Genomic DNA, 26,638 nt, shown 5'->3' with positions numbered 1-26,638 from the left:
AGCTGATGCATTTTCACGTTGGTCCCTCGGAGAGCTTCCCCGTGCAAAGACAAAAGTGATTAACGGGCGGCTGAGGAAATCTCGGGCTGCCGGTGAGGCAGCTGCCTCTTTGTGGGCAGGGCCCGAGGACGAGACAGGCGCCGAGGCAACCGGCTGCTCCCCGTTTCTGGGCCTCCCGGCTCGGCGGGCAGCGTGTCTACCCGCACCCCCAGGCCGGGCCGCCCCGGAGGCCCGTCAGCCGCGCCGGCCGCGGCCTCCCCCAACCCGAGCGGCTCCGGGGCTCGGGGCCGGGCCTCGCGCAGGCGCCGTGGCCGCCGCCGCCGCTGCCTCGCGACATGGCGGCGCTGCGCGTGGTGCGGCGGGCGGCGGGGGCGCCGCTGTGCCGGGCCGCCTCGGGGGGCCGCCGGGCCGCCTCGGGGGGCCGCCCGCCCTCCGTGCCCCAGCGCATCGAGGAGAAGCGCCGCGCCGCGCTGCTGGGCGGCGGCCAGGCTCGCATCGACGCGCAGCACAAGCGGGTGAGCCGCGGGCGGCGGGGAGAAGAGCCCCTTCCCCGCTGCCCCCGCCGCCGGGCTCCGTAACGGGGCGCTTCCGCTTCGCGACGGGCACGGCGGGGAGGGGAGGGGTGCTCACAGCGGGGCCCGGACCCGCTGTCCCCAGGGTAGGCAGGGAGAGGGGCCGCGCCGCAGGACCGGCTCAGGCGGGCTCCCGCGGTCCCGGGCGGAGGCACTCGGTGCTGGAAACCCGGGGCGCCTTTTACCTTTCAGTGGCAGAGGCGCTTTTGCAGGGGAGCTTTACTGAAGCGGCATTAAAGCCTGCATTAGCTGTTACTCCAGGCAGAAAAACGAATAATTCATTTACATCAGCTTTGTCACCACATTGGTTATAATGCGTGTGGGTGAGAGGTAGCACAGGCAAAAGTTGCAGCTTCTGCCTATGGTGATGGTAAGTTCTAGGTTGCTTAACACTTCCCTGGGCTTGGAGGCATGCCATCCAGCACAGCTTCAGCTTTGACGCTGTTGTTGCAAACCCAAGCTGATCTGAGAGATGAGAGCAAAGAGCTAGAAGAGTGGAAGTAAGGCAGAGGAAAAGACAGGTGGGAAGGATGTCAACAGCTCGATTTTTAGTCTCTTGCCTCCGGTGTTCAGAATTTGGACAATCCTGAGGGGGGTGACAACATAGTTTTCCTGTTTCTGTTTATTGTTTCTTCCTGGGTTGTCTTTTCAGTTTAGTGCAAGGACCTAGCGGTATCACAGCGGCTTGTGGGCATCAAGGAGGCAGTAACAGCCATTCACGTAAAGACTACGTGAATGATCAGTTCACCCATCAGCAGTTTCCCTCCTGCAGTTAACATCTGAAAAGAGTAACAGACTCACTGAGCTACATGTAGGACACTGACATACCAATATGCAAGCATTTCTGCATGCCTTGGGGCCTCAAACATCTTATGTCATGTTTTATATAAATTACATCTATGGCTTGCATTAGTCTTTCCTGCATGTGTTGATTTTCATGAACTTTTTGACCTGCTGGTCAGAAGTTTTGTAGAGAAGCTGAGCTGTGTTTTAACATCACATTGAGGTAACGTCACACCATCCCCTAAAGAAGACAGTTCAAGTGCCCTGGCCTTTGTAGACAGATGCTTACCTGGGTTGGAAAATACAAATTTATTTGGAAGATTAAGATAAAAAGACCTTTTCAATCATCTGTTACTGCATGGCATCATTAGTACTGAGCAAGGGACGTGCATATCTGGTCAATTGGTTACGTTCTTGGCCCATACTCTATTTTTGCCTATACCAGTGTCCAACAGAAAAAAGTACAAAAGGATTTTGTCCAGAAAGCCCTGCAGGCTGTCGTATTTCCTTTTTCCTCTCATTTGCCGCAGTCAAATACAGATGAGGTGAATTGAGCCTTGAACTGTTGGTAAGGACTGGTTTAGCTGTGGAAGGGTTCCATGTTTAAGAATAGAACAAAGGCCTTAATAGCGGCATGTAAATGTGCAGGCAAAAATAGCTGTGATGCTATTGTATCTTGTTGAAAAGGCTCTCGGATTGTTTCCTTTATCTTGTGGTAGTGCTGCTCCAAGAGTCAGCCCCCTTTTCAAAGTCTGCCTTGCATTATGGTTGCTTTTAAGGAGGATAATCGCTATATAGGCTATTTCCATCTATGGGGGCATGCCGTTGATTAATGGACCAAATGTAGCAGATCAAGTGAGGCTATGTTTGATTACAGTACGTCCGCTGGTGGTCAGTAAACAGAGCCAGAACCACCTGATGGCTGTATTAATTGTTGCTCCGTTTCAGGGAAAGCTGACAGCAAGAGAACGAATTCTGCTGCTGTTGGACCCTGAGAGTTTTGATGAGTATGACATGTTTGTGGAACACAGATGTTCTGACTTTGGGATGGACTCTGATAAGAATAAGGTATTTTAATTTCATGTAACTCTTGTTTCTTCATCCTCAGCTGTTTAGCCAGCCAGCTGGTTGAAAATACACTCTTCTGCTCACAAGTGATTTCTTTATTTGTTTTGTTTTCTTTTTTGTTTTGCAGATTTCCTTTTATTACTCTAGGTTTCCATTTAACAGCTTACATGGTTTACTTTTCCATTGTCTAAACTTGATACGTTTTTTATAAGGTCACCTGTTTGGTTCAAATACCTCCCCGGACACTGTCTTAGATCTGTATTTTAAATAATAGAGGAGGCTGCAGAGCTGTGTTGTTACAACTTTGTCAGTCAAGTTAGATATGAGGAACAAATACAGGCAGGTACTTCTGCATCCCTATAGGTAACATTAGAGTTACAGGGTGAAATAACTCAGATCCATATTTATGCCTGCCAAACTGTAGAGTCATAAAATCCTTTAGGGCCTTAAAATCTGGTATGTTTGGAAATTCAAGCACTCGTACTGGTCTGTTAGCAAGTTGCAATCTGCTTGCTTATGCAGTTTTCAGATACGTGGCCATGTATCCTAAACCAACATGGTATATGAGGTTCATCATGTAGAGGGAAAATCTATGGCTCCCGAAAGTCTCTCACCATAACATTGATGCCTAATAAATCACTACATGGGAAAAGTATTTTGTTGCGATGTAGTACAGAAAGGACCAGCGAACGCGCGGGGATGTGTAGGTGGCTGGTGCAGATGTGCCTGTGCATTGTGAATCTTCCTGTAGCAGAAGGCCCTGTTTGCTGGGGAGTGTTCTGGTTTGGGGTGTGGTGAGAAGCTGCTCCCTGTGTGCCACTGCCCCGTGCTGCGTACAACGGCTACAACTTCTGTTTATGTGGTTATTAACCCAGTTCATCAGTTTTCAGTACTTCAAGTTGCGGGACTGCATCTGATAGATGAGGGAGGGATCAGCAGGCTTCCACCATGGGCAGCTGGGGCACTGGGAACCAGCAAAGGTGAAGAATTTGTTTTCGATTTAGTAGCCAGGAGACTGATGGGACTTGGTGCTGGGAAGGATGTTGTGCAAGACCTTTCCCCTCTCGCTGAGTGTAGGAGCAAATGTCTTTTCTTCTCTAAGTAATTTTTCATTCTGTTCCCCAGCAAACTGAAATAACTGCTGTGTTGCCTCTCATCGTGCTACTCGAGGCATCATCCCACAGTGCTGATAACAAATTGGTGTTTCTGAAGATAGGAGGAGCAGCAAAGTCCTGGGAGTGACAAGAGGGTTAATTTTTTCCTTGTCCTTCAGAATTCACCTTTCAGTGAGCTGCAGATTGTGTTTACAGAGCACAGTTTCACAACAGATGACCTAACTGTGGCCAGTGAGCTGGAATATTAGTTTAGCATTGAATTTCTCTGAGTTGCTGGAACTTTCTGAAGGTAGAGTAGGACTTATACTCACATCCAGGCCACTCTATGGGCTGCTGGGGCTTTTAGGAGTCATCTGTGTGAGACGGTGGCTGGAACTACAGGTGTATTTCCTGCTGTTCTGTGTGCCAAGAACCAGAAGTTGGTAGCAGTGCTGTCTGTGCAGCCTGAGAAAAGTCCTCAGACTGGTATGACCTTCCTGAGAACAGATCACCTTGAGCAGAAACAGCCCTTAGAGTGGGCCCTGCATGATACACTTTTTGTTTTGATTTGTTTTTTTTTTAAATACCAAAGAGCAAAAAGCATTTAAATGCCTGGAATTCCTTTATGACAGCCCAGTAAAGTTCCTTTTCTAGTGCTGTCTTGAAAGACTTCTATATATTTCCTGCACTAAAAAGTGAGACAACATAGATAAGCGGATTTTAAGATTCACAGGCTCCATTTCCTCTTCCAGCTCTTTCTTCTTCCCTTATTTACAGGGTGAAAAATGGGCCAGGTCAAGTTGAAGTATTTGGGGTGTCTGTAATTATATTTTTTGACCTTTCCAGGGTTGTTTTTTTCCCTGCATCAGCACCTCAAGAAAGGTTTGTGCGCGGTGTCCATTCTTTCAAAAACGTCAGCTAGTCCTAATAAAAGGTACATCCTGTCTCTAAGGACATGATTTGCCTTAACTCTAGATGTGCTGAAATTTGAGGGGAAACTGCAAAATTCACTAATCTTTACACTAATACACAACTAATACGTGATATTACCTGTAGTTTTCCTTTCCAGGGCAGGGGGAAATCCTTGTGGAGCCCCTGCTGCAAACATGAAAGACCAGTCCTCTCAGAGAATCAGTCTTTGCTTTGACTAAGTACTCAGTATAAGTTTGTGGGTTTTTTAGTGGACATTGTTGCTGCTTTGATTTTTTTTAATTATTATTTTTAATGAATTTATTTGTTTTTTAATGCAGTATCCTGGAGACAGCGTGGTGACTGGCCGTGGCCGGATTAATGGGAGGCTGGCGTATGTTTTCAGTCAGGTATGGTTTTGCTTGTTGTTTTTTAAATAGCATGAACTTCTACCAAGAAGCATAAGACGTACGTAACATCCTGTGGGAGGGAGCAGGGCACCTTCAGACAAGAAAAAGCAAAAAAAAGCATCTCTAAAAACTTTTGTTGGATGAGAGATGCAGTTGTGGACAAGGGTGAGGTGAAACGAGTGCTGAATGCAGAGCCAGTGGGAATGTTTTGAAAAAACAAACTGTTATTACTTTGGTGTGATATCATTGGATGTTGATATGACGAGGGACTGGAGGAGTCACCCAAAAATGTGTTTTTCATAACCAAGAAGTGAATTAATGAAGTCCCTGAGCACTGTGTGCTTAAAGCAGATGCAAGCTTTGATGCTGTCCCTGCCGTTGGATGTGTGTGGATGAGCTCCCGGAGGCGTGTGGAGACCCACGAGTGTCAGTGGAGGGCTTTGCAAGTTCTGAGAACCATCTGGGTTTCAAGCTCAGAATGGGGGTGTTTGCTGGAGATGTCAACTGGAATTGCAATGAGTGGAATCCCTGATAGAGGGCACTTGAGCAACCTTGAATTGTTTCTCAGGTTCAAACTCTGTGATGAGTTGAAGGGATTGTGATAGCAGCATATAAATAGATAAAATATACTTTTAAAATATAGTTTTTATATTAAAATAAAAACATTTTAGGGGAAACACCATAGGTAGAGATTTATCTTGGTTAGTCTTAGTGAAAGAAAGAAAGACTTTCTTTCAGATCATTGGTAACTGTTGCTCTGTCTGGGCCACAAAGTAGCCTTTGTTCAATTTGCTATCATGGCCAAAATGATTGTTGCTGTGTGACCTTGGAGCAAGTCATACACCCTGCCTTTTTGTCTTGGATATGTAGTTCTTCCAAGGAAGGACACTGTTATGTGGGCCTGAACATAAGACAGGAGCTGAACACAGACCTTAATTTTAGAATACAAGTAGAGGGCAGTTTTTATATTAAAAGAATTTAAATGTGCCCTGTCACGATACATATTTCTCTCTCTTTTTTTTTTTTTAAAGTATATTTAAAGGCCTTTTTCCTCTCCAAATTGAGCTGCCACCTGAGATGTTCCTTCCTTTTTCGTTCAACTGCCAGTCATAGTCATGCTGTTCTCTGTCCACAGAGTTTTTGGGGCTTCTTTGAGTGTACAACTAGGTGGGAATGCATCAGACTGACTCCCCAGAAGATGGCTCTGGGCTCTGTTGGTGCCAGTAGGTGTCAATATCCCCTTTCTCTGCTGGATCAGTCCCAGGGCCTTGTGTTGCTTGTTCAAGATCTTGACCCTTGGGCGCCGGGGTAGCACCAACAGTCAGTTTTGGCTGACATAGTCCCTGCAGCACCTGTAAAAGAATCATCGACTCTTGAAGCGTAACTCCTTAATGTATAACGATGGCATCTTTTCAGGTTTTGATTTCTGCCTGGTTGCAGGAGTATCTTACTGCTGCCCCTTGCAGTGAGACGCTCCTCACAGGTCAAATTTCTCCAGGCTAGTCTAGTATTGATAACGTCCATGAAAGAGGACCATATCTTTGTGGAAAGAGAGAAAGTTTCTGTGAAGGAAAAAAAAGGCAAATGAGACATAGGAAGTTTGTGATTTTAGTGTAGAATCCACTGGCAAGTGCATATAAAAGATCTTTTTGCCTGTAAAGGCAGCTTGGATTGAACAGGATTGATCTGCAGGCCGCAGTAAGGGAGCCAAGTGGTTTTGGAGCAGTGTACCAAATACAGAGCATTGTAGGATTATACTGTTTACTTGATTTTACTGAAATGTTTCTCTCCCTAATCTGAAAATTTGTTTTCCCTCCAGGATTTCACTGTATTTGGAGGTAGTTTATCTGGAGCTCATGCCCAGAAGATCTGCAAGGTAATACTTCACAGGAGAAAATAAACCAAAAAATTGTCAGCATCGTTTTTATTTCTATCTGTTATGTTAATGACTTTGGAGAAAATGATTGTGACTGACTGTAATATGTACTGACAGTACAACTCTGGCGTATGTCATGGCAACCTGAAAATGCCTGTCTCTTCACGTCAGTTAAGATGGGAGAGCACAGGTGAGCAGAGAGGTACCCTTTGGAAGCTTTTTGAGTATCAGAGAGCTTTTCCAAGTAATACTCACTTTGTTTTAAATTCAGTTACCTTTTCTACTGTGCTGCAAAAGACAAGAGAGACTTGCAAAGTACAAATATACATTAACTAGCTGTTGTCTACTGGAGAAATGTGAAATGACTTGGGAGAAACTTTTTCCTATAAACAGTGCTATGTGGAAGTGTGTAATATTTATGAAAAGCCAATGTAACAAGTAAACAATCTGAAGATAAACAGTTTTACAACTTGGAGGTCACCTTTATACTCAGAGCTTCTGTTATCAGGCACTTGTGGCCATTTGTTCTCATTTGCTTGGCTCACTGGAAAAGCTGCTGTTTGAATCCCAGGGGTGAGGAGGGCAAGAACTTTTTCACGCATGAGTGTTCAGTGGTGTGTCCTGGTAAAAACTTCCTGCATTTTCTTGCTAGGGAACCAGAAACAAGGTTTTTGGTGCACAAGGGCTTTTCTGCTGACAGAAATAACTACTTTCTGGCAAAGACTCCTCAGCAGTGAGGAGGTATAAAAATATTGTCCTGGTTTTGTGGGGATAAAATTTATAGAATCGATTTTCTGTTACATTTTGTTTCACTTTGTGGCCAGCCATGGTGTGGTGATCAAGGCCATTAGCAGTGAGAGCCAGGGCAGCTGCCCCAGGCTGGCCCACAGGTGTGTTCTATAACATGAACGTCAGGTTCACTATAAATGGGAGAGATGCTGGGGAGGGGTGAGGCTTCTCTTGCTCTGCTCTCTTCTCCCCTCCATCTTTCTCCTTCTCAACAATTGCTATCCCTGGAGTGACTTGCTGCTACTCTGTGGTCTAAGTATAATTTTGTGTGTTTTGTATTAGCATTGATATCGGTTTCCTTATTTTATTAAATCTATTTAAATTTTAACCCATGAGTCTCCCTCCTTTTCCCAATTCCCATTCTTGGTTGGGGAAGGGATACTGGGTGATAGAACAGCTGGTTATTGTTTAGCCCTGCGTGTGGGCTAACAGAGACAACTAGAAAACACGAAAACTGGGCTGGGTAATAACTACTTGGCTTTACCAAGTCTTCATATTGGGAAAGACGTGATACTACCCTTTCACATTGGAGCTTTGCAGTGTCTCTTTATATTAGGGAGGGATGTAATGGTACTGGAATGATGAGATGCTTTCTACTGGTTTTTTGATCTCTTATTCCTAAAGAAGCAGGGAGAGTGCTGGTAGCAGAACTAAAAGACAATGCAAGTCCTTCCTAGTTGGTAATGTCCTTGATTGGCATCAATGTCAGTGGTAGGCTCCAGAGGTTGAAGGCTCTGAGTACACCAGTTGCTCTGGGCTCAGAGTCTTTGAGGCTGTAGCCTGGGCAGTAGAGAGCTCAAAAAAAGCCTGTTTGGGTGGTGTGGTGTGGTCTGTCTCGCTTCTCTTAGTTCTTCTTATTGGGCTGAATTCTGGGAAGCAGAAATCTGTTCTGAGAGAGACAATTTTGGCTCCTGCAAACCTTATCAGTGGCTTAAGGGGTGTAAAATGCCATGGGCACATGGAAGTGAAGTTGTTCTCCCTTAGCTGGACTTCCCTGGAGATCTGCCTCTTTGGTGGTAATTGTTTCCCATTTGGGATTTTTCCTGGAGTTGCAGAGAGGTAGCAATATTTGGCATCTTGCAGCAAAGCTTCAAGTTAGGTAGGTCTGGGTTACAGATTGCCTGTTACTTTTGCAGCAGAGCCTTGTCTTTCAGACCACATTAAATGCCTATAATGGTTTCCCTGAAGCAGCAGAGATTTAGCGTGGCTCTTTTGAGTAATAGGTACCCACTTGTGGTGGGGAACACTTTAAAGCCTCTGTCTTATGTACATCTGTGATGTCGTGTTTCAAGACAATTGCCGAGTCTGTGGGATGAAGAAAAAAGTGTTTTTGAGAATGAATCCTGAAATGTTCCCTACAAATACTGGTATGAAAAAAAAAAGTCTGTTCTCAAATATATGAATACATTTTTGGTAGTCTGAATGTACATATTGATGTTTGTTTTAGGAAGAACTTCAGTGTCTGGAAAGGCCTTGAAATAAATAATCAATCCATATATAAGTCCCTGGAAAACTGCAAAATGTGTCAGTGAACTTGTTTCACTAACCTGTCCTAATAGGATAACAGGCCTTCTGGGAAGAAACAATAAATGTCAACTCGGCTGACTTTTAATAAGGCATTTGATAATGCCTTGTGTAACGTTGACGTAAGCAAACGAGGCCACTCGTGGCTCATAAAGCCTCTGTTTGCAATCCACGCAGGTGCTTTTAAAATGTGGGATTGTATTTAAATGGTGAAGTCATTCCATGTGTCTGCCACAGCGATATTTCAACTTTTGAACGGACATCCAGGCACAAAGCATGAACAACCCCTGTTTTACGGTGAATGTCTGCAAGTAGCACCAAAGCCACTTTAACTCCTACCGAAATAGCTATCGCTGATCCGTGTTCAGGCTGGAATTCCGGTGCTGCTAAGACACTGTTGATTTGAATGGGACTGAGTGTGGTCACTGTGTTTCTAGGTGATATAAAATTCAAGATTGATGCTGCAAGCGCTCTGAAAGACAGGACTGAAGTTTTAAAAATCTTAAGAAGTTAAAGATTGTCCAAAATGATATGTAATTGTGTAACAATGATTGCAAGGGCTAATACCAGGCAGGGAGAGCAACTTTTAAATTCAAAATGGGGATTGACTGACAGTGTATAGTTTCACAGAAAAATAGGAGCTAAAGCAGATCTTAATGTTAAAGCAGATCTTAACAAAATATGCCTGTGCTGTAGTGTTATAAAAATGGCAGACGTTTTACTGGGATCTAATAAGCAGGAGTATTTTATGTAAGGAATGTAAAGAATTCAATCCTTCCACTTAAGCCTCTGCTGGAGTATTGCATGTGATCTTGAGGCAAGTAACCAAAGTGATCAGAGATCTAGAAAACAGGATGAGAAAGAACAGTGTGACTGAATTGATGGTGCTTAGTCTAAAACATGAAGGGAAATAAAGAGTGAAGGGAGAGTTGAGGTACTTGAATGTTTATGAAGGTGAAGGCAAAGAAGTAGTTAATTGCTCTCCCTGTCTACTATATGTCAAGAAAGAAGTAATGCTTCTAAATTTCTGGAGGAAAGATTTAGTTTAGTCTTCTCAAAGAACTTCTAAGAAGGATAATCAAGCATTAGAGTATACTGCTTAGGGAGATTACGCAGTCACCACTGCAATAAACTTTTAAGATCAGATTAGAAATATATGAGGGAGTGTTTAAGGTGCAGCTGAGATTTCTTATGAACAGAGATAGACTGGACCTCTCCAGTCCAAACTCCTGTGTTGGTGTCACTTAGCACAGGGTTTGGATAAGGCTGTGTGAGTATGGAGATGCACAGCTAGTAAAGCAGATTAATATTAAAGGTCATGAAAGGGATTAAATGTGTATGTTTTAGCCTCCAGTCCAAAGAGTCAAACACGATACCCCAGTAAGCAGTTTGTGACTGTGATAGTTAATGCAAATAAAGGAGAAGCTGAGTGCTATGTAGGCAGTTCAAATTCTGGCATGTCCAGATTTTTTTCTAGCGGATGTACATTTGAGGGGTTGGCTTCTTTGGGATTTTAGCTTAGCTAGGTCAGTAATGAGGAGTTTGTATTCATCACCAGGTCATGGATCAAGCTGCCATGGTTGGAGCACCTGTGATTGGACTGAATGACTCTGGAGGAGCCCGTATCCAGGAGGGAGTGGAGTCCTTGGCAGGCTATGCAGATATATTTTTGGTAAGTAGGCTGCTGGATGACTGGGAAGCTTGGCATCCCCAAAGGTGGGCAAAGTCTGTCTTTACTTACATCTGTGTCTGTAAGAAAACTTCTTGGTTATCATCATCCTATTTCAGCCAGTGTTACCTGGTGGATAAAGCAGCATGTGTGAGGGCTTGTGAGACCAGAACTGTCCTCTTGCTTCTCTTACTGGCTTTGGGCAAATTACTGTACCTCTTAGTTCCATTTGCCCGTGTGTTAAACAAGGGTAATGCTGAGCCTTGTAAAACCCTGTGATCCAATGAAAAGCGCTGTAGGAGCTGCACTATATAGTAAACTTTGTCATAAGAATGAAAGAATAGGCAATTTACTTAATTGGAAGAAAACCCCAAGCAGCTATTTAACTTTCTGATTCACACTAAAGTATAGATTGCCTGGGTTGGGATGTCATTTCTCTCGAGTGTTTATCCGTTTGTCTGCAACAGGTGGACATGCTGTAGTTCAGAGGGTGTTCGGTTAGGTGACTGCTGGTTGTGATCCACCACCAGTTGCCTCCGTGTCTCCTCTGAAACACAGACATGTTAAGAATTTCACACAGCAGATTTGTTTTCAATGGGGCTGATAAAAGGTGAAAGATTTCCACTGCAGAAAGAGGGGCTTAAAGTAAATCAAACACTACATACTTGGAGAAACAGATTAGAAGCACCAAGTGCCTGTTCTGTCAAGGTGGTAGGTCAGTGGGGGAAAAGAAGTTTTGGAAAAAAGATGCAAGTCAGAGGTTTCTGTCCAAAGAACAGTATGCAGTACAATGCTAACCTTACCATTTGGGGACAGCCAATACTGATGGGACTGGTGAAAGTTCTATGTTTCTACAGTATTTTTGTGGCTAATGAAAGGATTTTTCCTCTAGATACACTACTGCTCTTTTTCACCGAAATGACAGTATTTTATATGCCTACCAAAACACACAGTTTTAAAGCAAGTGCACAAAACATAAACGTGGTTGTGCTTTCAGTAGGAATGTGAGCAGGTGGGATGACAAGCTAGTCAGACGCTAACAGTCTTTTGGCTTAGTGCAATCTGGGATGATGCAGAACAGTTACAGGAGTCAGTTGTAATCCAGTAGAGCAATGAGCAATGTAAACATTTTTGTGGAACATGCCATCCCTGTTGGTGGCAGCAGTAATTCACCAGTGTGTAAAACTCAAGCTGGTGCAGGAATCTGATTTGGAAAGAATTTCTGCCACAGTTGGTTAGTAACGCTTACTTCTACGTCTGAGCAGTAGTGTACCTATATGTTCAAATTCCAGGTACGCACACTTCTCGCCACCCCAGGCTCAGTGAAGTTTTTGCCCCTGCAGCATCTGTTGAGGTTGCACATTTCATCTTCCTTCTATTTGCATCAAGACATTCTCTCCAAATATTTGTCTCCCAGTAAATAATGCAATCTGTCCTCTCCTGTTCATGATTGTGGATTCTGGCAGAATCTGTGCACAGACTTAAAGATGCACTTTTTTGGTAAAACTAGATGTCTTTTTTTTTTTTTTTCCTATTGCAGAGGAATGTTCTGTGTTCTGGGGTAGTTCCACAGATCTCCCTCATTATGGGTCCTTGTGCTGGTGGAGCTGTGTATTCGCCTGCTTTAACTGATTTCACATTCATGGTGAAGGTAAGGGTGAAGGTATCTTGACCTGCTGCTGGTAACATTGATCAGACACAAACTAACCCCACAGGAAGGTTTGTTTGGGTTTTTTTTTTTTGAGATGGTCTCCTGCTTTGGATTAAACTTATTTTTCATGAAAAGTCAAGAATAACTTTCCCAAATAACCTGTGGACAATTGCATTTTCTGTGTTTTTTTTTAATATAATGCATTAAGATTTTGAAGAAATTCATCTGCATGTTCTACTGTTTCCTTATTTTGGGGAAAGCCTCTAGAGACTGTGGCTTTTCCCGAGGTGCTTTTGCAGCTTGGCTCTAGCGTTTACTGTGTGGTTTTGCTTTTTTCCCTCCCCCAGGATACATCCTATCTATTCATCACTGGCCCAGATGTAGTTAAGTCTGTTACCAATGAGGATGTCACCCAAGAGCAGCTTGGGGGTGCGAAGACGCACACTGCTGTATCTGGTGAGGTTTTACTTAACGTACTAACTGTTCTTTAAAGTAAGTGACGTAGTTACTCTGGCTAAACAGCTGATTGTCTAATGCAGATGTATGTGTGAGTGTCACTTGAGTCTAAGTGACAAAACTCTACTTAAGCACAGGATCTTACTCTCTATAGAGCTTTCTTGCCAGTCCTTTTTAGTAATGGAAAACAGGAGAAGTGGGAGTGTGGGAGAGTTCTGGGGTTTGGAAGAGAAAGTAGCAAATGCACAAAAGATTCTAGAAGTGGGAAGGTTGTTGGAGGCCAGGGCTTAGCAAAGCAGGCTTGGGGTGGTGTGGGGTTTTTTGTTTGTTTGTCCAGAAATTTGCATGGGTTGAAAGATTCTTAACAATCCCTTGTTTGCTTACTAACATGATTGATTGAACTTCTTAACTATAAACTGAGTGGCAATGTGAGATGAAGCGCTCTTTTATTTTTTTTCCCCTCTGGGAAAACTTTGTGACTCATGAATCTTCTTGAGGCTCAAAACGCCTGTGGGAATCTCAGATTCTGTGTGAACTGAACTGATGATGAACCAAAACCACACACATAGACACTGCTCGGATCCTGCCTTTATAAAAGAACTTGTAGTCCAAAGCTTGAGTGCAGCACAGTAACCTGGAGTGAACTGCAGAAGGCTGGGATCCAGCCAGGTCTGTGACAGCTGATAAACCGGTTTACATTATTTTATATATGAGATCAACAATCCAGACCTGTTAAGGAGCAGTCTGATACAGCCACACATTTTCTAGATATTTTTAGCTGGACAAATTTGGTAGCTTAAAACTCCTGATAGTTAGTAGCTCAGGTTTAAAAATTCTTCCTGTTACTTCTTTGTATCTTTATTGGTACATACTCGAAAATGAAACCTCGCAAAATAATTTCAATAACTGCTTAACTGTTTCTTTCCAGGAGTAGCGCACAGAGCCTTTGAGAACGATATAGATGCTTTACTTAATCTCCGAGAGTTCTTCAATTATTTACCTCTTAGCAACCGTGATCCAGCTCCAGTCCGTGAATGCCACGATCCCAGGTAAGAGGAGACTGACAGTGGTCTCTGTCCACTGCATTTCATGGCTTCTCTGGCTCAAGGAGCGTAGAGAGATGAGCGTTTTGTGCCTGGGATCTCAGCTGATAATTCTGCATTGCGGGGTGTGAATATGGGAAGTGTTCCAACGTGCGTGTGTACATACATACATGCTGCCTGTTAGATTTAAGTTTTTTATTTTCTGAAAGCAATGTTACGCAGGCTGTGTACAGAACATGGGGAAAAGTAAACTCTGTACATGTGTCACAGTCCCTTGAAACAAGCAAGCGAGGCAGAAGCCAGCACAGTGAACAGAAGTGGGGAGAACTTGCCCTGCTTTGTCAGTTAGGTGTCTGTTGGGGAAGTGCTGTTCGTTAAGGTTAAAGGTGGGGAAGCAACAAGGAGGCAAAGGAGGCAGCAAGTTTTATGTATCAGGCACTTGTTTGTCGGGCTCATTGTGTAGTTGGCAACGTAACAAAGGAAGGACTTGAGCCATTTCAAGAGGGGAAAAACGGCAACCGTCTGGACTTTTATCAGAGAATTTTTCCAAGAGATAGAGGGACAGTCAGCGAGCCAGCACGGGCCTGTTGGAGTAGACAGCCTTGCTAGTAGTGTTAAAGGCAGAGAATGTCAGTGGAGTCAAAGCGTTTTGACCCGAGATCCAGTTGCACCCCCAGTTCAGCCCTTTCTGTAGGGAGCCCCTAAGAGGATGTCACCCTCTCCTCTATGGGAGCGGCTCCTGAATTTGTTCCTTTCAGTTCTACAGCTGTGTGTGATCCATGTCTTGTGGTCCTTACATGCATGAAGATTTTAACGTGGGAGGTGGGCAGGTTAGCTTCTCTTCATGCATCACTGTTCTTGTAATGTCTTTGAAACAATTTGTTTGGGGAGGTTTTTTGGATTGATTTCACAAGTCACTGCTCTGGTACCTGAAATACATTGTTCACTATTAGAGAAATAAATTTGCCAATTGCTTTTAGAGAATGGTCAGACAGGTCAATTAGTTACTGGTCCTAATTTTTTCTAAGATGTTGATCGTTAGGCGTTTATTAAACTGGAAGGCTGTTCTGGTTTGATAGTGACAAACCAAAGCAAATCTATTATTTGGTAAATTTGGGGGATTATCTCTGAGGTTATCACGTTCTTTCTAAACATTCAGCAAGTTGTACTGGGATAATTATCCTCTATGGACTTGAATGTGGTATTTTAATTTCATTATAGAAACAACAGTCCATTTCTTTAAATCGCTGTATCTTATAATAGGCAATTTATTTTCTTGTGAGAAGCTGTCAGTTATGTTGCAGCTACTACTGTATAAGAGAGAAGTTCTTTATTTTCTTAAGGGAGAGACAATCTTTTATGTTACACCAGATACATTAACAGAGGATCACAGTGTAGTAAATGCACAATAACTTGTACTAAGAACCTCAATTTAGTAGTCTTTGTACATGTGATGACAGATCTATTTGTTAAAATTTGCCTGTTTTTATAGCAACATCTCCAATATTTCTCCCATTTGTGGTCTTAATGCTTACATTGTTAGTATTTCATCTAGACATACTGACATCTTAATAGACTCCTCTTGCTTTGAATTGATGTGTTTGATCCTTACTGGTGCTCTGGTCAAAGCCCATCCCTCTATAGGGTAATTTCTTTGTTACTGTGTCATTTTCACACCACAAAAAATTGCCACGAATAATGCAAACGAAATGTTACATACTTCTATTTTCATTGTTAAGTCCAGAGGCTGGTGGGTTTTTTTTTGTTTTGTTTTCTTTTTTTCTCTAGGTATGTAGGTGCTTTGTGGTGTTGAGAAATGTCGGTCTTGGTTGCTGAAACTTCAGTCGGTTGGAGTTTTTGACGTCAGTGGCCTGGGTTCTAACGTGTTAGAAGGTTCCTTATAGTAGCAAGTTGATTAATGGTGACTGTGTCCTCTGCCTTTGAAGGGTGTCCAGTTCATTGTGTTTGCTATATTGTATGGTGTGGTTGTGCCTTTTTGTGTCTTGGACTATAAACAAAGCCTGAAGTACACATAGGCATTTCTGGAGGAGGTTATTGTCAATTCTTGGTCACAGTTTCCTTTTTGCATTGAATGAAAACCAGTATGGATCTGGGTGAGTGTGTCTGAAGCTGGTGCAGGCTTCAGATGAGCGCTTTGATGATGAGCAGCAGTTCCTTCCTGAGAAGCAGCATCTGTAAGAAACACAGTTCTCAACCTCTGAAGTCCAGTGACTCTACTAGCAAGCTCCAGATGTCTGTTATCTGTGATGATTTGAAGGGGATTTTGAAACTGTGATATGTTGGGTAATGTCTTCATTTTGAGGGTGGTTTTTCATTTTAATGCCGTTACAATTTCCCTCAGTACTCTACAGCAAGGTGAATTTACGGAGCAATAATTTCATTTTCCCACTTTCCTTATCCTTTGGGATACCACAGGTAATAAATAGAACTTAGAGCACATTCATATCTACTCTATGGACAAGAAATGGTTTTACAGTCTTTTGTAGCTTGGGATTTAGTATGTTAAAAGTGGTTGCTTTCATCAGATTAAGGTTTCATTATATCACTTTATGGAAACATTTGCATGCAATACTCTTAATCATGTGGAAAAAAAAAAATACTTGAAGTGTTGCTGTCAGTTTTCTTCTATTAATAGATGTATCTCTTCTCTCTCAGCAAGGAGTCGTGCCTCTTTAGTCCTGTGTGTGTGAGGGAGCACACAGACAGCCCTAGGGCTTGCATGATTAGTTTTTGCCTGATTTTGACAAACTGCAGGTCACTTCCTTCAGTTCTAAATTGGGTGTCTAGAGCCTTGTGTTGTCTTAAATGTACTAAATCGTGGCATTGTTAAAATAGCGATTCAGTAAGAAGTCCACAGAAACACCATTTATAACAGAGCGCAGTATTTTTATGGAATAGCACAAATGCAATGCTCCCTGAAGTCTTCCCAGTGGTGACTGATAAAAATTGACACCCTGCCTTGGGACTGTAAATGAATCCAAAGACCTGGTGAATGCTAACGCTTGTAGGTCCTTCATGACGCTAATATGATCAAAGATGGAGGAAACTGAAGAAGCTGCGAGTGGGTGTGTTTTCCCCACCCATGGGTCTCTGCTTGTTTGGTGATGGGAAGTAGATATGGAAAGGTTTCCTACGGTGAAGTGCATTCAAAAGCACCAGCGCACAGTGTGGGCAGGGACAGGACCAGGGTTGTAAGTGTGTCCAGGTGTACGACAGCAAACCTCGCTCTGCCGTTGGGAGGGGTTTTGCCCACCCAGCTGCGAGGACCAGAGCCGCTGGCTAAGCGGGCTGTGCTGCTTCTGCTGTTCCACACTGGTTCTACCCACCCCTCTTCCCCACGGCTGCGTTGTGCCCCAGTGCCGTGTCCCACACGCCTGTGGTGCCCCCTGCACATGGCCATTCGTGGCATTGCCTGCCTTGAGTTCCCTGCTGGTACCCCACGTGTGTGATATTAGCTCCTCTAGTCAGATATTGCCAGGAGGTGGTTTCATCAGCAGAGGTGCCTGTAGAAGAGATGTCTCCTTCAGGGAGAGGTTGGTCAGGCTTTTGTCCCTTAGTGCACGAGGGCTCGGTGGCCTGCAGCACAGCTGGCTGAGACGAAGAGGCCTGTTTGTTTTCCCTGTATTTGAGAAGCAGTTTCCATGAAGTCTGGGAGAGGTGGAATTGTTTACCTGAGTTTGTGGTCTGGGTGTTCATCTGATCTGTAAGTACTGTTGCTCACACTTACTTCTTTTCTGCAGTGACCGTTTGGTTCCTGAGCTGGACACAGTTGTCCCGCTTGAATCTACTAAAGCCTACGATATGCTGGATATCATACACTCCGTAAGTCTGCTAGCGTGAGCCTTGTTGAGATTAATACGGATATATTATATTCTGTGTGGGAATAATTGAAAGAAACCAATAGAATGGCACTGAAGGTACATTTTTTTTAGTCTTCACAAGTTACTGTTTTTACTTGTGTAGTAGTCATGAATGAAGGGACAACAAAAACTGTATGAAAAAAGATTTTTGCAGGTGAAAGGGATCCTAAGATTTATTTTCTGGATACATCCTTTTAGGCTGCATCCCTAACTGTGCAGACAAAAGATGCTGTAATTCAGTTTTCTCTCCTGGGGTTGAAATCCTGTCCCCTCCCTTGCCCCCTTCCCTGCACCTTGTTATTATTGTCTTGAACTCTGGCACTTTTTTATAACAGTAATTAACTACATAGCATGCATTAAAGATTTACCCTTATTTACTGTAAGAGACAGTTACATACATGGACAGTACAAGAACATATTTTTTTTTATTACACGTCAAGCACTCAGAATCGTGGAAACTCTTGGAAGTGTTATAGTTTCACTAAGTGAGGCAGATCTCCTGGGAGGGGACAGGGAAGGAAACATCTTACTATTTAAAAAAAACACAACCCTGAAAGCCAGTGCTGCCATGTCTAAATATTGGAGGTTTTAATTAAAGCAGCATAGGCAATGCTGGTAATTCTCTTGCCTAACTCTGAGTGCTTCGCTGTGCCAGTTTTAACAACTTAATACATTATAAATGCTTGGCCAGAGAACAGGGTTGTAAAAGAAGCTGTATCGCATGGAACTGTTCCAGCCCCTGTAGAGCACCCTGAGCATCCGAATTGTGTGCACTGAAATTGCCCGCTGCTGCTTCTGCCACTGTGATGTTGACTGGCAGATGACCCAGGGCTCCGAGGTGGAGGATGGAGTGAGGAATAACTCCATTTCACAGGCAGCACATGTAAATGGTGGTGGTGGGGTGTTCAGCTGCGTTCCAGACAGAGATGTGTGAGGTGGCATGTGTGTTCCTCTAGTGCAGATAAAAGTGTTTCTCTGCTCTCTACTGCATGCACCGTTGGTGACTGGGGCAGGCGTACACCGCAGAGCTCTATCGGCCGCTGCTAACAAAGTGCTCGGACCTTGCAAAGAAATAGAGTGTGTATTAAACGTGTCATGGAGAGTCTCTGAGCTCTGTGAAGCACTGTTTGCTTTTTATCACTGCAGACTGTTCTTTAGAAGTGTAGTCTGCTAATAATTAAGTTGCAAGAAAGAAGTTCTTAACATCAGAATTGAAGTTTTAATTTGTTACAAGCTAGGAAAAAAGGCTCACTGCAGAGGAAATGTCATAAAGATGTTCTCTGATGGAACACACAAGTTCTGATACTAACAACTGATTTTGTGTTTGCCTGTGTAGATTAGATAATACACATGTATGTGTCCATCCTCATGAGGGCTCTGCCTAACTCTCACCCTTACAGATTGCTGATGAAAGGGAGTTCTTCGAGATCATGCCTTCCTATGCCAGAAACATCGTTGTTGGCTTTGCCAGGATGAACGGACGAACTGTCGGGATAGTGGGCAACCAACCCAAAGTAGCGTCAGGTCAGAGAGGCTGTATGAGTTTTTAACAGTGTGTGCCTCCTCTCTGGTCTGTCTGTTTTCTTTTCCCCCCACATTTTGTAAGGCTGTCTGGCTCTGAGATTCACTGTTTGTGGTTTGTATGGCCCTCTGTTCATTCTCACTATGTTTTTCTACAACTTGCTTTGTCTTGAATCGCATTGTAATGCAGCCGTGACATGGTAAAATTGACTGAAAACCAGTTCATTTCTTTAGTGGCTCAAGAAGGTGATCTTGCTGACAGGTAACTAAACGACTGCTGTATCCAGCACAAGAGGAGTGGTAGGAGCAGGTAAGCAGGGTGGGTAGACAACCACCACTTACTTAGCAGCAGCCTGCAGTTACCTGGGTTAAGCAGAATATGGAAAGTGCATTAAAATGCCTCAAGCTCTGCTGTAGGGGGAGGTGACTTTTTTTTTAATTTGCTATAGCTAGAACAAAGCAAAGCTTTCAGAGATGGAGGTGTGGGGCTCTTGATCTCAAATCATTTAGGTATGAATGTACAAGATGTAACTGTAGCTAAGATCACCCTTTTTAACTGTTGAGGGGTTTTGCTTTAACTTGGTAATTTCTGACTTTCACCAATCAGAACTTTCTGGTTTGCTCCTTGTTCTTAATTTTTGTGCCTTTTTGTTTGGGAAAATTGGATGACCCCATATGATGTCTTATTCTTTTGTAATCTTTACAAGATAGGACTATCAAGATAGTAGACAGTCAGCAGGTTTTAATATTACTTTAGTCTTCATTTGACATTCTCAATTTTAACAAAGATTTTTAATGTTGCACACAGATGCTTTTACACAAAATGCATTTAGGTTTAATGTACTAGCACATAATATAATTCTAAATGGCACTGAAACAGAAAAGAAATACTTTGCAGCATGTTTACCAGAAATGCTGATCTTTCTCAAAATATTAGTGGACTGTTTAATGTTTTGCGTGGGTTTCTTTTTTAATGGAGAAATCTATGCACAGCGGTCAGAAAAATGAAATGAGTGCCTGTTGAATGTAGCTTGTACTCTAATCTTAATTCTAAACCAGCAAAACTTCATGGCAGATTATCTCCACATGATCTACAGATAAGCTTTTAAGCAGACAATACAGCTCAAATGGAGGATGATTTTGACATTGCCTTGAATTACTGCCATTGGCAGATCACTGGCATGGTTAACACCTTACTCTCTTTTCTCAACTTTAGGGTGCCTGGACATAAACTCTTCTGTGAAAGGAGCCCGCTTTGTACGTTTCTGTGATGCTTTCAACATCCCTCTGATTACTTTTGTGGATGTTCCTGGATTTTTGCCAGGTATGCCTTACCTTGGTATTTCAGCTCAGTGCAGGGGATGGTGGTGTTAAAAACCCATTTTAAAAACGCTGTGAGAAGACCTTTACTATAGTAGACTTAAAACCTGGCTTATTTAAAATGTGACTTTTGCAGACAGAAACTCTGTAATCCAAGTACAGTATTCATCACAAGAGGCTATTGAAATATGCAAGAAATTGCAGGAAAATGGAACAAGTGCCTAACTGTGCCACTAATATTGTTATTGGTGTGTTCTGGGAGCACAAAACTTTGCTGGGCTTCACTGGGGAGAGGGGACAGTTCGTGCACATGTCACAGTGTTAGTGACCTACACACTTTAACTAGCCCCCACACAGAGACGATGTTTAAGGCATTCATATCCTGTAGCTGGATAAAAACACATATTGAGAACAAGTTTGGGGCTGAATCTATGGCCAGAAAAGAGTTCATGTTAATTGGCCATGGGTGAGAGTGTAAATAGTTCAAACAACAGTGGAACTGAGCTTACACTTGAAGCATTTTAAGTGACTGGCTACTCTGGTTTAGAAACTAAGGCTATGACTAGGTGACAGGCTCTGTGAGTGCTCCCCAGCTTCAGGGCCTGGGCTGCACATCCTGGTGGTGTTCAGGCTGCTGCTGCTTGGGGTGAGGAGACGGCTGTGATTGCTGCTGCTGGGAAGGTTCTGCAGGCTGGGCAAGGCCCGCTGCCTGGAGGGAAACACAAGAACCAAATGTGAAATGGCAGCTGAGAACAGACATTTGTAAGTGTAGGCATAAATTACTAGATGCTCAAATTACACTTGAGAGGAAGCATTAAAGTCAAGCCACCAGACTACCAAATAAGTTATTGAAAAAAAAATCTCAGAAAATGTAAGATTTTAAGTAAAAATTCTTAAAAAAAAAAAAAAAAATCCATTAAAAAGATCCCAAAGTACTCTATGTAAGAGATTATCTCAGGTGCTGAAAGCAGAAGTCAGTAGGTGGGTAAACTGCTAGAAAGTCATTGTAGAGTTATATCCAGTGGTCTGAAATTCAGAAATCCTAGAAGTGACGTACACAGGATTGTGGTTTCCAAGTCAGGTCAGCCAGGCCTGTGTTTGGGACAGAGCTGTGCAGAACATCCTAGAAGAGGGACGATTTGCATTCCTACCTGCTGCCTGTGACCATCCTCCCGAAGCTCCTGCTGTGAGAATCCTTACAGAGGAATTCATGTGCAGTCTTTTAAGGTCCAGCACGTTGGGCTTGCTCAAAGACCTATCCTCCTCTTCCTTCGGTAGGGTAGCCAAGCTGCCTTCCAGGATGGTCTAGAAAAAAGAAAAGTGGGAAGAGTTAGTTTCTGGGGAAGTGAATCTAGGTTGTGTTTTTCACTGCTAGTCACATTTGGAGTCTTGAAAACAGTGTAACTCCCTTTTGTTCCTAGGAAGATACCATCTGGTGGGTGTTCTGGTTCTGTGACCTTGTATACAAATCTGTGCTGCTTTCGGCAAGAGATAACTTTGTAGCGTTGCTCAGCATCTTATGGAGAACGTGGCCTGGATATCACCTTCTCCTGCTCTGGTAGTTAGGTTTGCTGCCGGTGACGGATGATGACAATTGCCAAAGTGCACATGGGGTTTTTGTGAATTCCCTGAGTGAAAAGAATTGTTTGTCATTTGCAGGTACAGCTCAGGAGTACGGTGGAATCATACGTCATGGTGCAAAACTACTGTTTGCCTTTGCAGAAGCGACTGTGCCTAAAATCACTGTCATCACCAGAAAGGTCAGTTGGCACAGTGCCGTGGTGTTCTTCCAGAGTTCCTGTTCTCACTAGTAGCAACTTCAGCTATGCAAAGCTTTGTCCCATCTGTCCCCCTTCTGCTTTCTATCCTTGTCACAGCTCCGTTTGTCCCATCTGGTAACACCTCTTCAGGTCAGGTTACAAGAGGCCATTTCTTCTATTCTCAGCCTATGACCTCAGTTCCTTCATTCCTTTTGTCTCTGCACTCCTCTGAAATCCCTGGTTTTGCTCTTTGCTTTCTCCCTGGAATGCTTCAGCCAAGGATTTGTCCTCTGCCACCCAGCTGTCTCACCGAGGACATGCCGTCTGTCTGCTCACAGCACAGCTTCTTTCTCTTCTTGCCCCTTCAGTCTCCCTTTCCAAAACCAGCGCAGGTTGTATCTGTCTTCTGCTGCGTTTGCAAGTTTAATGCTCCTGTGGTTTCTCCTCTTCCATATACTTTTGCTATAGTCTACTTAATTTTCTTCCTTTCTCTTTTTCTATAAGGTGCCTGGCACCATGCTGCCATAAGCTCTGGGGACCTTCTGGGTCCTGAAAGGCTTAGCTTTTTCCTTGCTGGTCTGCCCCTCCTGCCTGTTTTTCCGATAGGCTTCTGACTTATGTCAAAAAGAAAAAAAGAACTTTTCCTCTTTGTCTCTCTTTGCCTTCTCTGATTGTACTGAATATCACCATCCTTCACTTCCCAACCTCACAGCCTCGCTGTAGTTTTCGGTAGTGCCTTGAAACAGGCTCTGCCGCAGTTGGTGCTGCAGTTCCGCAGTACCTGTTGGTCACTGCTGGCTGGAGCACTTCCAGTACCAGAGCGGAGCGCTGCAGAGTCCGAGCGCTGCCTTCCCTGGCCAGAAGCACACCGACGGGTTGGTGTGGGTGCAGGTTGAGGCCTGGTGTTCCAGGTATACGGCGATTCCTCTTTATCTGCCATCACGAATGGTCTTAGATGCTCTTCTGTGGTTCTGGTTGAAGAGACGTCTAGTCTTAGGAGATTGTTGTAGCAAAATGGAGACACTAAGGCGCTCTTTCAGGTAAAATTCAGCGCCACGTGCTTCGTCTTTGGACTAGTAAAAGCTGCAAGAGGAGCGTAGGCTATTGCTGATCCACACTAATTAATCCCTTGGTTCTTTGTTCCAGGCCTACGGGGGTGCCTACGATGTGATGAGCTCAAAGCATTTACGAGGAGATGCAAATTACGCCTGGCCTACTGCAGAGGTGGCAGTGATGGGTGCAAAGGTGAGTCCAGGCTGGCTCTGGCGCTGGTGTGCAGCAGCCGTCAGCGTCTTTACGGCAGCCTAGCACGACGAAGGCAGCTGGGGTTTCCCCTGAAGCAGCTTACCTGACTGCACACTTGTGTTCTGGGGGGGCGAGGGGCTGGTAAAGCAGGCAGCTGTCCTCTGTACACGCTGCGTTACTGTCACTGACCCGCAGCCTTTCATCTTTCTAGGGTGCTGTCCAGATCATTTTCAGAGGAAAAGAGGCAGATGCGGAGGCTGAATATGTGGATAAGTTTGCAAACCCCTTCCCCGCAGCCACGAGAGGTAGGGTATCCTGCGGATTGTGTTCCCCGATTGTCTTGGCCATTGCACAGAGATAAATCTGTAGCTATTCAGCTTGTTCACTAATAAGTTATTTAGGCAAGATATTTGTATCTGAGGCAGAAAGGTGATGCTTAACCATAGCTTTTGCGCACGAAGGAAAAACATATCTAGACACAAACACATCCTCAGGTGGAAACAGACTGGTGAGATTGGGGACTGCACTGGAAAGCTATTTTCAATTTTCTAGATATTAAAAAGCATCTCAAAACTCAGACTTTTCCTTAAAAGTACAGGTGCTTTGAGGATCTGTTTGACAGTCCTAGATGCAGACCAGTGGCCTTAGGAAAGGGTCAGAGCCCAGTTCAGTTCAGTGATGTTCCCCAGGATTCTTCAGTGTTAATTTTTCACCTGCTCTTCTGAATGTTCCTTCTAGCTTTGAAGCATGAACTGTGCTGTGAAGGCAGCGCTGTAGACTCTGGAGTCAGCTCGCTCTGTTCCCAGTCACGCTGGCTTGCTCTGTTGATGGGTTTTGTACTTCCTTTAAATCCCGTTAATAGTGCCACAGCGCTGGGGGGACTTAGCCAAGCTGTGTTCCCCCACAACCTCTATGTACAGTGATGCTCCCTCTGGTCTGCAGTACATTATCACTGCCGTGTGAGCCAGAAAAACCAGACTCCTGCACGTGCAAAGTCTCAAGGGATGTTTCTTCTAATCCACCTTTAAATCAGACTCATACTAGGAGATGGTATGTCTAATACTTTGCCATAGCAGGTGCAGTACTCACCTAAGTCAAGCCCCCGCCTTAACATTCTGGGGCTTGCTAACTTTTGCAAAAATGAAAAAAGCAAATGTTTCTAATTTTAAGAGCTATGGACACTGGAATATCTCCTTTTCAGGCTATCTTAAATTATTTTCTTAAGTTAATTTGTAACTTGTGAACTGTTTGTTTCAAATACTGTTTTGATTTTGCTAATTTACATTAGAACCTAGACACAGAAGGCTGAGAGGCAAACTCTTCATGGTTGGTTGGGGGTTTTTTGGTTTGTTTTTTTTTTACAGGGTTTGTGGATGATATCATCCAACCTTCGAGCACCCGCATGCGCATCTGCCATGACCTAGATGTGCTGGCGAGTAAAACGCAGTCCAGTCCCTGGAAGAAACATGCTAATATCCCGCTGTGAGGGTGAGGAGGGGCTTGGCCATGCTGGAAGACATGGCAGTGTTCTGAACACAGAGAAGTGGAGGTCTGCTTTGCAATGGAAATATTTCTTTTAATTTTGATTCTGCTAATGACCATCAATAAATAGTAATGCGTCTCTCATTTAATTTGGGGTCTTATAAGTTCATCTATAGAAACCCTTGTTGGTGGGTTAATCATCAACACAACCTGCAATGCCTGCTGCAGGCGAGCTGTTACTGATTGCTCAAGGTCAAATGCTCCCTTGGCTCCTTCATGCCATGGGCCCTGGAGGTGACTCAGTCAGGCCAAGCTGCAGCGGCCTCTCCTTGCTGAGCACTCAGGGCCCTGTGCAGTTCTAGCCTAGCCCTGGGTCCACCCTGGGAGTCTGACTCCACTTCCTGCACCACAGACTCACAGAGAGAAAAGTCCTGGGCTTGGATGTCAGTGCACTGGAACGCAGGCTTTGCTGATCTCGGACTAACCTGTTCTGTTCCTCTGCTAGACTGTCTGGAGTTGCAACTGTTATGTGCTGGCTGAAGCACCAGTGGGCCTGGGGTTGGTACCAGTGACCTCCAGGCCACGGGCACAGGTAGGACAGAGACAACGGAGCCAGCCTTCTCCTGAAGGACAAGAGACAACGCGCCCAAATTGGGAAAAGGGCGTTTCTGGTGGGATGTAAAAATTGTTCTCTCTGGGTGTGGGGGGCTGTCCTGGTTTCACTGGGATTTTGTTTCAGTCTGTGGCCAGCCATGGTGGTCAGGGCCATTAGCAGTTAAATGCAGGGCAGCTGCCCCAGGCTGGCCCTCAGCTGTGTTCTATAGCATTAACAATCAAGCTCACTATAAAAGGGAGGCCTTGGGGGGAGAAGCGGGGGTTGTTTTTACTCTCCTTTCTCCTGGCCTCCCTTTTTTCCTCACTGCTGAAGATTGCTATTCCTGGACAACCTGCTGCAACCTGTAGCTAAGTATACTTTTGTGTGTTTTGTGTTAGCATTTATATTGGTTTCTTTATTCTATTAAATCTGTTTAATTTTAACCCACAAGTCTCCCTCTTTTTCCCAATTTCCTTCCTCAGTTGGGAAAGGGACAGTGGGTGAGAGAAAAACTGTTATGTTTAGCCCCGGGTGCGGGCTAAATGAAGACAGGGGCTTTTCTCCCTCAGGAGAGGGCTGACATAGAGACCTCCAGAGGCCCCTCCCAGCCTCATTTTTTCTATGATTATTTGCCAGACTTGCAAGGAACCACTGCAGTAGAGGTGACTGCTGATCAGCCCTGGGCCCTGTGCTCACTCTGCTCATTAGAAGCTGCGTTTTAACTACAGCCCCAGAAGGTAGTGAGTAGTGGCTACTACTGCAAACAGCTACCAAGCACGTCTGTTGTAAGTAACCTCAGTAATTAATGGCACTACATTATAAGACAGAGAACTACCCTACCTGCACACTGCAGCTGCTTCTGTTCACTCCCCGAGCACGTGCCTGAAGTGGAAGATAAGATGGCGACTCTCCAGGTAGCATCTCTTCCCAGAGTGAGTACAGCCATGGAGCTTGGAGCCGGTACCTGGGGGCGAGGGGAAATTAAAAAAG

General features: G+C 44.2%; 1 protein-coding gene across 1 annotated transcript; it reads left to right on the top strand.

The window, feature by feature from the left end:
• The first annotated feature begins 335 nt into the window (after nucleotides 1-335).
• Nucleotides 336-25,202, top strand: PCCB (propionyl-CoA carboxylase subunit beta). Its single transcript, XM_068421051.1, has 15 exons — nucleotides 336-515; nucleotides 2,304-2,423; nucleotides 4,768-4,836; nucleotides 6,656-6,712; nucleotides 10,584-10,697; nucleotides 12,235-12,345; nucleotides 12,693-12,801; nucleotides 13,730-13,850; nucleotides 17,606-17,687; nucleotides 19,126-19,249; nucleotides 20,463-20,570; nucleotides 22,226-22,326; nucleotides 23,473-23,571; nucleotides 23,783-23,876; nucleotides 24,936-25,202. Exons 1-15 carry the CDS (start codon nucleotides 336-338, stop codon nucleotides 25,055-25,057), a joined length of 1,611 nt encoding a protein of 536 aa, XP_068277152.1. The 3' UTR covers nucleotides 25,058-25,202.
• The last annotated feature ends 1,436 nt before the right edge of the window (nucleotides 25,203-26,638 follow it).

Source organism: Nyctibius grandis, chromosome 32, assembly GCF_013368605.1.
Source record: "Nyctibius grandis isolate bNycGra1 chromosome 32, bNycGra1.pri, whole genome shotgun sequence".
NCBI classification, from domain to species: Eukaryota; Metazoa; Chordata; class Aves; order Nyctibiiformes; family Nyctibiidae; genus Nyctibius; species Nyctibius grandis.
Note: the sequence above shows the minus strand (reverse complement) of the source record. Positions and strands in the feature narration are given on the sequence as shown.